Consider the following 12,624-nt stretch of genomic DNA (forward strand, 5'->3'; position numbering starts at 1 on the left):
TTTTACATTTTCTTATGGCTTTCTGAGTCAATTTGGACACCTACATTTATACACAAACATGATATGAAGAGCTCTGTGGCCCCTTCCACACAGCTGATAAAACCCCACATTTTCAACTTTAAACTGGAATATATGGCAGTGTGGACTCAGATAACCCAGTTCAAAGCAGATATTGTGGGATTTTCTACCTCGATATTCTGGATCATATGGCTGTGTGGAAGGGCCCTCAGGAAGGATTGCTGGCCTGTCCGCAACCCAGCTGATACATTTGAAACCGTTATAAAGTTTTTATTTATTCCTGTTCACTGTTCTCTCCAAGGTTTTCTCTGTGCCTACAACCAATTTGAAGAATTGGTCCTTCTTGTAACCGCTCTTTGTTTTTATTTATGACAGGCTTGCTTCAAATTAGCAAATCTGGAATGGATTCCTTGTTGACACAGTTGTTCCTGTGGAACTAGGTTGTGCTCACAAGTATATACATGTGAGTGAAAAGAGTGGTGTCAATGTTCCATTAAATATCCCATAATTTTGTACTCATGTATAAATCGGCCTATGTATAAGCTTTTTTAGTATCCTTAATTATAGAGAACTCAGGCTGGATCTACACTGCCCTATATCCCAGGATCTGATCCCAGATTATCTGCTTATCCTACATTATCTGGCAGTGGAGACACATATAATCCAGTTCAAAGCAAATAATCTTGGACCAGATCTTGGGATATAGGGCACTGTAGATCCAGTCATAGCCTCAGATGAACAAATAAGGCTAAAGGTAAAGGTTTCCCCGATAATAAGTCTAGACGTGTCCAACTCTGGGGGGTGGTGCTCATCTCCATTTCTAAGCCGAAGTGCCGGCATTGTCCGTAGACACCTCTAAGTTCATGTGGCCAGCATGACTGCGTGGAGTGCCGTTACCTTCCTGCCGAAGCAGGCCCTTCCAGACAGGCCCTATATCCCAGGATCTGACCCTAGGTCTTCTGTTTATCCCAGATTACCTGGTACTGCAGACTCATATAAGTCTAGTCATTAAGTCTAGTCATGTCCAACTCTGGAGGCTGGTGCTCATATCCATTTCTAAACCGAAGCGCTGGTGTTGTCGGTAGACACCTCCAAGGTCATGTGGCCGGCATGACTGCATGGAGCACTGTTACCTTCCTGCCGGAGCAGTACCTATTGATCTACTCACATTTGCATGTTTTTGAACTGCTAGGTTGGCAGAAGCCAGGTCTAACAACGGGACCTCATCTTGTCCCGCCGATTCGAATCGCCAACCTTCCGGTCAGCAAGTTATACAGTTTAGCAGTTTAACCCGCAGTGTTCAGCAGTGGAACTCTCTGCTCCAGAGTGTGGTGGAGGCTCCTTCTTTGGAGGCTTTTAAACAGAGGCTGGATGGCCATCTGTCGGGGGTGCAATTTTCCCGCTTCTTGGATGGCCCATGAGGTCTCTTCCGACTCTATGATTCTTATTCCAGGTAATATAACATTGTTAAAATGTTGTGGTGTTATAATATTGTTACTAATGCATAGGGTGTGTGTGTGTGGGAGGAGGGTAACCCATTCTTGGAAAAGTCAATTATCAGCAGCACCCAGGAGTGCGAGCCTTGTACCTACTTAACGTGTGGTTTCCTAGTTGTACTCTTGTCACTGTGTTGTATAATACATTACCAACCACAATTGCTTTCTCAAAATGACAGGATAATGTTCATATGCTGCTTGATTTTTCTCTCTCTCGCTTTCTATGTGCTCAAACGTTTTGTATCAACACTATTATCAAAATTGCCATACTGCATGTCACATGGGCATTGGTTTCAGTTAGGATAAGAATTACCATATTTTTGGCTTCTGTTTTAGCATCAAATTATTCTAATTAATGCACCTAATAAAGCTCAGGAGATCTGAATAACCTATAGAGAAGCTTTTGCATATGCAAATTGTGGATACCTATCTGAGATTCTAGAAGAGAACAAAAACATTGCAAAGCACATCTAACATGCAATGTACCATACAGGTGGTCCATTTGGATACAGGGGAGGTGAGCACATGTAACCGAAATTGATGGAGATTATAATGTATTTGACTTTGAATGGATTACATCTGTTGTTCTAAATCAGGTTTTCATTGTTATCTTACACCTCTGGGCCCTTCCAGACAGGCCCTATATCCCAGGATCTGATCCCAACTCTTCTGTTTATCCCAGATTATCTGGTACTGCAGATTCATATAAAAAGTAAAGGTTTACCCCTGACATTAAGTCTAGTCATGTCCAACTCTGGAGGTTGGTGCTCATCTCCATTTCTAAACCGAAGCGCTGGTGTTGTCGGTAGACACCTCCAAGGTCATGTGGCCGGAATGACTGCATGGAGCACCGTTACCTTCCTGCTGGAGCAGTACCTATTAATATACTCACATTCTGGGCACCACAATTGAAGAGAGATATTGACAAACTGGAATGTGTCCAGAGGAGGGCAACTAAATTGGTCTGGAGAACAAGCCCTATGAAGAGCAGCTTAAAGAGCTGGGCATGTTTAGCCTGAAGAAGAGAAGGCTGAGAGGAGACATGATAGCCATGTATAAATATGTGAGAGGAAGTCACAGGGAGGAGGGAGCAAGCTTGTTTTCTGCTTCCCTGGAGACTAGGACACGGAACAATGGCTTCAAACTACAAGAAAGGAGATTCCATCTGAACATTAGGAAGAACTTCCTAACTGTAGGAGCTGTTCAGCAGTGGAACTCTCTGCCCTGGAGTGTGGTGGAGGCTCCTTCTTTGAAGGCTTTTAAACGGAGGCTGGATAGCCATCTGTCAGGGGTGCTTTGAATGCAATATTCCTGCTTCTTGGCAGGGGGTTGGACTAGATGGCCCATGAGATCTCTTCCAACTCTATGATTCTATTTGCATGTTTTCAAACTGCTAGGTTGGCAAGAACTAGGGCTGACAGCGGAAGCTTACGCCACTCCCCGGATTCGAACTTGTGACCTTTCGGTCAACAAGTTTAGCAGCTCAGAGGTTTAACCCATTGCACCACTGGGGGCTCCATGGACTTATATAATCCATTTTAAAGCAGAAAACCTGGGATCAGATCCTGGGATATTGGGACTGTCTGGAAGGGCCCTCAGTTTACACTATGACCAGGCATATGATTAATTGAATAGCGGCAATTGGAAAAAAGATTTAGGATATTTACAACATAGAATCTGCCTAGATTTGGATTTGGCTTTACCGGCATGTATAATCTACTGTCTAATGAATTGTATAATGTGTTTTAATATTTTTTAGTGCTTTAATTCTGCTTCGAATTGATAGCATCATATGGTGCTTGTGTGAGGCCGCCCTGAGACCCCCTTTGGGGGGAGAAGGGCAGGGTAAAAGTGCATGAAATAAAATATGTGTATAATCTATTTTGGGGAAATGCAGATTTATTTTCCTCTCTTCCCAAGAACAAACACGGCCTTTTCCGCATTTGGAAAAAATAATTATAAATAATCCAACAAATACAGACAACGTATTTATTTAAAAATTTTACTATATATAATATTTATTATCAATCCACAGGATAGCTTGATTGCTACATAAAATTTATTAAAAGCTATTTCACCTTTACAAATTGTAAAAAAAAAAGAAAGAGAAAGAGAGAGAGAGCAAAGAAAGAAAATGTGCCACAAGATGTGAAATTTGCTGACAACCAAGATACTGAATTGTAAAATTATAAATTTGCTGTAGAAAAGATAAAAAACCTGAAACAATTATATTCACTTTAGATTTTTTTTTTTACTTTGAATAAAATATTCCACTGTATAAAAAATAAAAAGCTTACTCCAGTTAGAATTAGAGTAATTTCTTTTCCTTCAAAACCTGGGAATTTGCATAATATATCTGTAATAAAATTTTCTTCTATTGTACCACACAGCTTTCAAGCATAGCAGATTAGACACATATAAGACAAGCACTCTTAAAAACAATCTCTGAAATGTACATGGGAAGATTCTCGCCTTCCTATTTAATTCATTTGCCCACCGTCCAAGGCCACATTAGCCAGAAGAGCCCTGGAAACGGACAAAGTTCGGAGCAGGAGGAAGATCTTTTAAGTGTGCCATTATTTGGAGCAAGATAATGAAAGGCCTTTGCTTTTCTCTTTTTTTGCAAGTGCTTTTAATAAGGTGCAAAAGCAGACTGCAATATTGCTAGTACTGCACTATGTACATATATTCACAATACATTCTGGAAAAAAAATTAATCCAGCTAGTTCACATTTTTCTGTCTTCTGTTCCAAAGGTTGTCATTTCCATGATGGCCGTGACTCCGTTTTGGGGGGCTGTCGGGCGTCACCGTGACATTCCGGAACGGACCCCTGTCGGCCTTCATTCCCTGGGCTGCAACCTTGGAACTCCGACCGGCTTCACGTCTACATTCTGGAGTCCTGAGTTTAAAATGCTCCAGCGCTGGAGGTTGGACACAGTAATCTTCTGCATTAGCAAGGCTTTTTCCTTCAATCCATCGAATGTACGTTAAAGTGAGTTCCTCAAAGCCATGACACAGAATTCGCCGAGAACCTAACGGTTCGTGGCTTAGCTGCTCTTGACTCTCGACTGAGTGATATCTGACGTTTTCTTGATGACACTTGCCCGGTTCTCGTGATCCTGCGGCCTGCTGCTGAAACTGGTGGAAGCTGAACATACTATTTGTGAGAGAGGAAGCTCTGGGAAAGAAGGCCATGAGCTGTTGTAAGGCAATGGGCGGCTTTCTTCCTTGATGGTCACCTGGAGGTCAGGCTTATTAGAAGTCACAAAAGTAGCCATACCGGGAAGTGGGTACGGGGAGTTCCTCATCCCCAAGTTGCTATAGTATTGCTTGTTGCCAACGTTTTTCTTTTTCCACTGAGCTTGACCCTGTGGAGAAAAGACAATCCATTTGTCAATTTTGCTAACACCACATACAGCAGACCTTCTCATCAATGCAACTGTCTCTAAAAATGTTTGTATTATGAGGGTTGAATGAAAAGTAATGCCTCCATCTTCGTTACTTGGGGTTGGATGGGAATATTTTAATAAATCAAATGCAGAAATAAACCTTAGAATGTGCCCTTTAACTAACACTATTTAGTTTTCCACACAATCACCAGACAATTGGATACATTTTTGCCAACAATGAAAAAGTTTTCTGAAGCCGTCACGGAAGAAGTCGACACTCTGTTTCCGCAACCAGCGCCTCACAGTTCTCTCAACATCTTCGTCAGAAGCATAATGATGTCTCCGTAGATCAGTGGTTCTCAGCCTGGGGTCCCCAGATGTTTTTGGCCTTCAACTCCCAGAAATCCTAACAGCTGGTAAACTGGCTGGGATTTCTGGGAGTTGTAGGCCAGAAACATCTGGGGACCCCAGGATGAGAACCACTGCCGTAGATCTTCTTTCATTATTGGGAACAGATGGAAGTCATACGGTGCTAAATCTGGACTGTATGGAGGATGGCATACGGTGGTGAGATCCAATCTCGGAAGTTCTGCTGTCAACCTTTTGCTTGTGAAACTCGGTGGTTGCTGTCACAAGATGTCCAACTCTTTGTTTGCCATGCAAGTCAGATGTTCCCACCTCAACATTTTTACATTTACTTGCCCAATGACGCACAGTAGTCACATCAACACAACAACCATAAACAGTTTGCATTCTCTGATTAATCTCCTTTGGAGTGACACCTTCTGCTGTCAAGAATTCAATGACTGCACATTGCTTAAGTCACATTGACCAACCATCTGTGCAGGGTTCCATACTTTGCACTTTAACAACACAACCATTCAATGCTAAGGCTTCCCGCCAAAATGGAACTGTAGAGGAGAGTCTACAGAACAAGCCAGTTCCTGCAGCGTACCAGTACTGCCATCTGTTGAGTTATGAAGGTGGAGGCATTACTTTTCATTCAACACTCATAATATGTAGTGAACTACAAACAATTATGTCCAGTATTATACACCATCTACTTGGTTACTTGATTAAGTAACCTTTCCTATCCTGAACTCCACTTCCAACCTAATGAAAATGTCCTAGCAAAACCAGATCTCCTTCTCCCCATGTAAATAATGCCCAGTAAGGTAGGCAAGTAGTTATGATTATGGCAATAACTGCGAACACCAAACTGCACCTAGATTTACTAATCTGAAACTGTTCCCACTCATAATAGCTACTGAGTCACGACTGGGACACTATTCCCATGATTCTGTTAACTAAGAAAATACAGCCCAACCAATGCGTAAAATACACACATGCAGATAAGTGCATCAAAACAACAACATAAAGCAGGGGTCCTCAAACTTTTTAAACAGAGGGCCAGGTCACAGTCCCTCAGACTGTTGGAGGGCTGGATTATAATTTGAAAAAAAATGAATGAATTCCAATGCACATTGCACATATCTTATTTGTAGTGCAAAAAACACTTAAAAACAATGCAATAATTAATATGAAGAACAATTTTAACAAATATAAACTTATTTGTATTTCAATGGAAAGTGTGGGCCTGCTTTTGACTGGAGACAGGATTGTTGTTGTTGTTGTTGTTGTGTGCTTTCAAGTTGTTTCAGACTTAGGTTGACCCTCAGCAAGGGCCGGGTAAATGACCTTGGAGGGCCGTATCCAAGGTCATTTACTTATAGTTTGAGGACCCCTGAGATAAAGTATAAAACCCATCTTTACAACCATTGAGGAAAACCAAAAAATTAATGGTAGTATTACTATAAATCAGTGGTCCCCATCCTTTGGTCCTCCAGTGTTTTGGACTTCAAGTCACAGGAATCACAGCCAGCTTAGCAGCTGTTGGAATTGTGGGAGCTGAAGTCCAAAACACCTGGAGGATTAAAGATTCGGGACCACTGCTTTATATCAAGCTTCCGACAAGAAGGCTAGTATCATTAATTTTATTTGGCTTACAGTTGGAGGACTTTGCCCATTCCTCCCATATATACCCATATGTAACCTCACCTCTTTATTTGAATAACCTTTTCTACATTTTATTTCTTAGCCTTGCAATAGTGTAATAAAGGAGCGTCCCATCTTCCTTCTATGTGTGTATCACACATGAGATGTAGTCCTATACGCTTCAGCATAGTGTAGTAGTTCTGCATGAAGACTTCTTCTTGGCCAGATGATATCCAGGAGTTCCTCATTTCCCCCAATAATGGATTAGCTGTGTTTCTTTTTTCCATGCCATACATCAGAAAGGCTGCATATGGGAGGATTACTAAACAAGGCGGTACTGGATACTTACTTGCACAATGGGATAAAATGTATGTACAGTGGCGTAATGAAAGCTCCTCCCTGGAAGCTTTTAAACAGCCAACTCAGGCCAGCAAAATAATGTGGAGGAGGGCAATGATTCAACCACTAAGACCAGTCTGGGGTAATGCATTCAAACCAGTCCCAGGTTTTTTTTTTACATGTGTAGATGCACTCATTGTGCCAGGTACATTAAAAACTATCAAGAGTTTGCTAATAATTTGGCTAGACTTCACAAAATGGCGGGGGGGGGGAGGGGGAGGACCCTGCAATCCCCCCAAACTAGTCCAATGTTACAAATAAAAATCAGAAACAGAAACTATATTGAAAATGCCTTCACCACCACCTTGGTTTTTTCCCCCTTCATGCAAGACATAAATGGACAAAAATACTTTTCATCTCACAGGTAACAAAATGTGTAAGCAGCTTTCGATCATGGTTAGGAGAACTTCCTGCCATTGTGTTCAACCACATATGAACTCAGGAAATCCAAAAGTGGCAGCTTGTGACCAAGATATGGCAAACAAAGAAGCTGTTACGAATGCATACTCCCACTGCGGTGGTTATGGTATATGCTCGAAATGCGCTCAACTTCTTGCTCATTTGGGAGGTTTATTTGCCCAGTAAGTCTTTACTGTCAATCTTCATAAGGCAATGAAATCCCATATGCAATTATCCTAAAGATTGTCTTAAATTGCAGGAATAGTGTTTCTGCAGAAGTGCAGGAGAAACAAGCGGAGGTAGAAAATATATATAGCAGCACAACTATGTCTTGTGCAGATATTCTAAAACTGTCCTGTACCCATAATAATAACAATAACACTTTATTTCTAACCTTATCATGGGGTGTCTGCACCCTACACCACTGGAGAAACTACAATGTCTAGCCGGTATCGCACCACCTGACATCTGCCAGGAAGTAGCAGCCAATAGTGAAAGGACCCAAGGCAGTGACATCTTCAGCTCATCCCTTGTTTGGGTATCAGCCAGCATGTCAACGACTTAAATCACGAAATAGTTTTCTAAGATCTACAGAGACACTCGCTGAACACCCCAGCAAGCGAGAGTCCAAAAGTGGCAGGCTCAAACCCAGAACCTCAATCAATGGCTGATACCAAATGAGAGACTCCCCCCTGGGCACACAGAAAACTGGGCAACTTGGAAGGCGCTGAACAGACTGCACTCTGGCACCATGAGATGCAGAGCCAATCTTAAGAAATGGGGCTACGAAGTGGAATCCACGACATGCGAGTGTGGAGAAGAACAAACCACTGACCACCTGCTGCAATGCAACCTGAGCTCTGCTACATGCACAATGGAGGACCTCCTTGCAGCAACACCAGAGGCACTCCAAGTGGCCAGATACTGGTCAAAGGACATTTAATCAACCACCAAGCTATGTCTGGTTGCTCCTGACACGATAAATAAATAAATAAATAAATAAATAAATAAATTTCTAACCTACCCTCTCTCCCTGAAGGGACTCAGGATGGTTTCCAAAGTACTGAGTTTTGCATAAGGAGGCAAGCACAGAAGATACTAGTCTTAACTTATACTGGTCATGAGTGATACAGCAAGATCCAGACAGCAAAATGCAGGAGCTAAAGAGGAGGACCTGTCCAGCAATACCGAAAATATGTACTAGTTCCATGTCTAAATATGGATAGTAAGACAAACAATTCCCTTGAATTGACACAGTATAAGGGCCCTTACACTGCGATGTAGGTTTTGAAGTGGAGATCATTATCATAGCCACATCTGTATTCAAAAACCAGTTCTTGCAATTTCTATCTCTTGCCCTTTCAAGACCAAGGAATCCCTATATAATAACAAGTCCACACGAGCCCTGAGGGCATCAGAAGAGGCCCTTCTCTTGGTCCCACCATTGTGTGCTTGGTGGGAACGGGTGAGAAGGCCTTCTCAGTGGTGGCCCCATGCCTCTGGAACTCCTTTCCTAGAGAGGTGTGATCAGCCCCCTCCTTGCTGGCTTTTCGATTTCCAAGTAAGACCTTCCTGTGGAGCCAGGCCTTCCCAGATAAATTATAATAGGTAACGACCAATTAGCAGCTAGTAATATCTACCTCTTAAATGCTATATTGGACCAAGCAATGTGACATGGCCCAATGACAATGGAGTCTTTTTAGCATCTTGGATTTACTTTGTTTATTTATTTACTTACTTACTTACTATATTTACATACTGCCTTTCTCAGCCCACAGGCGACTCAGGGCGGTTTACAGTCGGCAACAATTCAATGCCTCCAAAACCATAAAATACAATTTAAAACATTGATATAAATATAAAACCACAGAAAGATCAATAAAGCATATATCATTAGCATCTCCTAGTTAAAAACTTGTCCAGAGTCACATAGTCCAGTCGTTACATTTTCCTATGTCTGTTACACTGCATTTGCAAACGCTTGCTCAAAAAGCCAAGTCTTGACTTTTTTTTTTTGGAATGTTAAAAGGGAAGGGGCCGATCTGATATCCCTAGGGAGGGTGTTTCATAGCTGAGGGGCCACCACTGAGAAGGCCTTGTCTCTCATCCCCACCAGGAGTATTTGTGACAAAGGTGGGATCGAAAGCAGGGCCTCCCCAGACGAGCTTAAAGTCCTGGAAGGTTCATAAGGAGAGATGTGTTCAGACAGGTAAGTTGAGCCAGAACAGTTTAGGGCTTTTCAAATAACTTCAGTGGTCTGAGGTTAGGGAATTTTTTATGGTATATGTTATAAGTTATTAATTTATTGTTTATGATTTAGGTAACTGGGTATTTGTGTTAGTTGTTTAATTATGCCGAATGTGTATTTTATGTAAATTTGTTTTAATCCACTGCACGGAGCTTTGAATCCCACCCATGGGAGAAAAGTGGGATATAAATAAATAAATAAATAAATAAATAACCAATGCAGAAGCTTTGGCAGCAAATACTTTCCATTGGGCAAGTGTGGTATTGGGATCCCTTATTCCACACTTGCTCAAGAGATTTGTTTTAATCCACTGCACGGCGCTTTGAATCCCACCCATGGGAGAAAAGTGGGATAAAAATGAATAAATAATAATAATAATAACCAATGCAGAAGCTTTGGCAGCAAATACTTTCCATTGGGCAAGTGTGGTATTGGGATCCCTTATTCCACACTTGCTCAAGAGAAAGTATCTGCTGCCAACGCTACTGCAAGATCCTCCTTTCCCTGACTTTCTCATTTGCAAATACTACCTGCTGCACTGGCAATGGAGCATGAAAATGCTTCCTGATGACTGCTTTTCTGTATTTTGCTTTATTGGTTCTGCATCATTCGGTTGAAACACAACTGCTGCAACTATTGGCTGAAATGTAATGTTTTTTCTCCCTCTTTCCATGCAGATCAGCGAGACTTCATGGTTAAGCCCCATCGCTAGGTGCCTTCCCAGGGTGCTGCTGCCGTCAGCATAAGTACACAGAGCTTGGAAATTTTATATTTTTCAGCTACAAAATTCTGGGGAATTCTGAGAGTCATAGTCCAAAACTGGAGCACTTCAGAGGTCTGTGAAAACATGCTGCCAGGAGGAAATCTGCTGCAGGCTCTTTTCTATTAGTAGTTTTAAAAATATGACTGCATCATCAACCTTTTAGTGTCTGAATCATCAAGTTTTTAGTGATATCTCATCTTAACCTTGTTGTAGGCAACCTTGTCAAATGAAAGGCGGGATATACATTAATTAAATAAGAAAAAAATAAAGAGACAACAAGAACATAAAACGGATAAACAAAAGCATATCAAGGGTGATCAAAACCTAAAGAAGACATGAGGCATTTCGTATTCTTCTGCTTACCTGTGCATTTTCTTCATCGCTTGGGATGCTATCTGTAGTTTCACTTTCTGTGGGGCGAAAGGAAAACAAAAATATGAATATACGCCGAACATTCAAATCATGAGTGTACAGCTTCTTTGAACCAGACAGCTGCCTCAAGCATTGGTTAGGGTGGGGAAGAAGCCAGCTATGCTTCCCTACACATAGACATGCCGACAGGAGTGTACATGTTCCAGCATGTAAGTGTGGTGAGGCTTAAGCCTTCCTTGCCTGCCCACTTACTTCGAGCAATCATTGAGTTTTGGCAGAGATCACTTTTCTAGTGATCTTTGCCACTGAGACTACTGCTTGAAAACACCTGCCTAAAGGTGCATCTACATGGAAGAATTAAGGCAGCTTGACACTATTTTAACTGCCATGTCTCAATGCTATGGAACCATAGGACTTGTAGTTTTACTGGGTCTTTTGCTTTCTCTGTCAAAGAGAGCAGATGCGTCGCCAAACTACAGCTCCCAGAATCCCACAGCACTGAGCCATAGCAGTTAAAGTGGTGTCAAACTGCATTAATTCTAGAGCATAGATGCATCTACTTATTTATTTACGACATTTCTATGCCGCCCTTCTCACCCCGAAGGGGACTCAGAGCAGCTTACGAGTAAGATGTAAATACAATATATTATATTATTACCATAGCCCAAATATTTGTATTATATATTGCTATATTGTACTATACCATTATACTGTAATATTATTAGTAATATTACATGTAATATAAAATATATAATTATAATATTGTATTATTATTTAAGGTAAAGGTAAAGTTTTTCCCTGGACATTAAGTCTAGTAGTGTCCAACTCTAGGGTGTGGTGCTCATCTCAGTTTCTAAGCTGAAGAGCCAGCGTTGTCCGGAGACACCTCTAAGGTCATGTGGCCGGCATGACTGCATGGAGCGCCCTTACCTTCCTGCTGGAGCAGAACTTATTGATCTACTCATATTTGCATGTTTTTGAACTGCTAGGTTGGCAGAAGCTGGGGCTGACAGTGGAAGATCACGCCGCTCCCCGGATTCGAACCTCTGATCTTTTGGTCAACAAGCTAGCAGCTCAGTGGTTTAAAGCAGCTCAGTGGTTTAACCCACTGCACCACCAGGGGCTACCTGTATTATTATTATTATTATTATTATTATTATTATTATTAGTAGTAGTAGTAGTAGTATTATATTAGTAGTATTTTAATAGTATTGTTATTAGTAGTATTATATTGTATTACATTATAATATTATCAATATTATATACATACAAAATCTATATAAATAAAAATGTAAAGTTCATTTGTGGGATTAACATAACTCAAAACCCTCTTGGTAAATTGACACGAAATTTGGACACAAGACACCTATCAGGCCAGTGAGTGACCATCACTCATAAAACACTGAAAAACACAGTAAAAGAGACGTAAAAAGCCAAAAAATAAAATATACATTACGACGCATGCACAAAACCACATATATACACAAACACACATATATACACATATACACAAATATATATACACACATATATGCATATATACA

The 12,624-nt window shown here is 41.2% G+C and overlaps 1 protein-coding gene across 2 annotated transcripts in view; it reads right to left on the bottom strand.

The window, feature by feature from the left end:
• Positions 1-4,472: 4,472 nt before the first annotated feature.
• IRF2 (interferon regulatory factor 2) overlaps positions 4,473-12,624 on the bottom strand; it is a 67,700-nt gene continuing 59,548 nt past the window's right edge. For both annotated transcript variants that reach the window (XM_067468732.1, XM_060778646.2), the window contains exons 8-9: positions 11,072-11,118; positions 4,473-4,883 (exon numbers count right to left, since the gene is read on the bottom strand). In XM_067468732.1, the coding sequence (XP_067324833.1) occupies positions 4,563-4,883; positions 11,072-11,118 (368 nt within the window). In that variant the 3' untranslated portion in view covers positions 4,473-4,562. The remainder of the gene's footprint in view (positions 4,884-11,071; positions 11,119-12,624) is intronic.

The sequence above is a fragment of the Anolis sagrei genome, chromosome 5 (assembly GCF_037176765.1).
Source record: "Anolis sagrei isolate rAnoSag1 chromosome 5, rAnoSag1.mat, whole genome shotgun sequence".
Lineage (NCBI taxonomy): Eukaryota > Metazoa > Chordata > Lepidosauria > Squamata > Dactyloidae > Anolis > Anolis sagrei.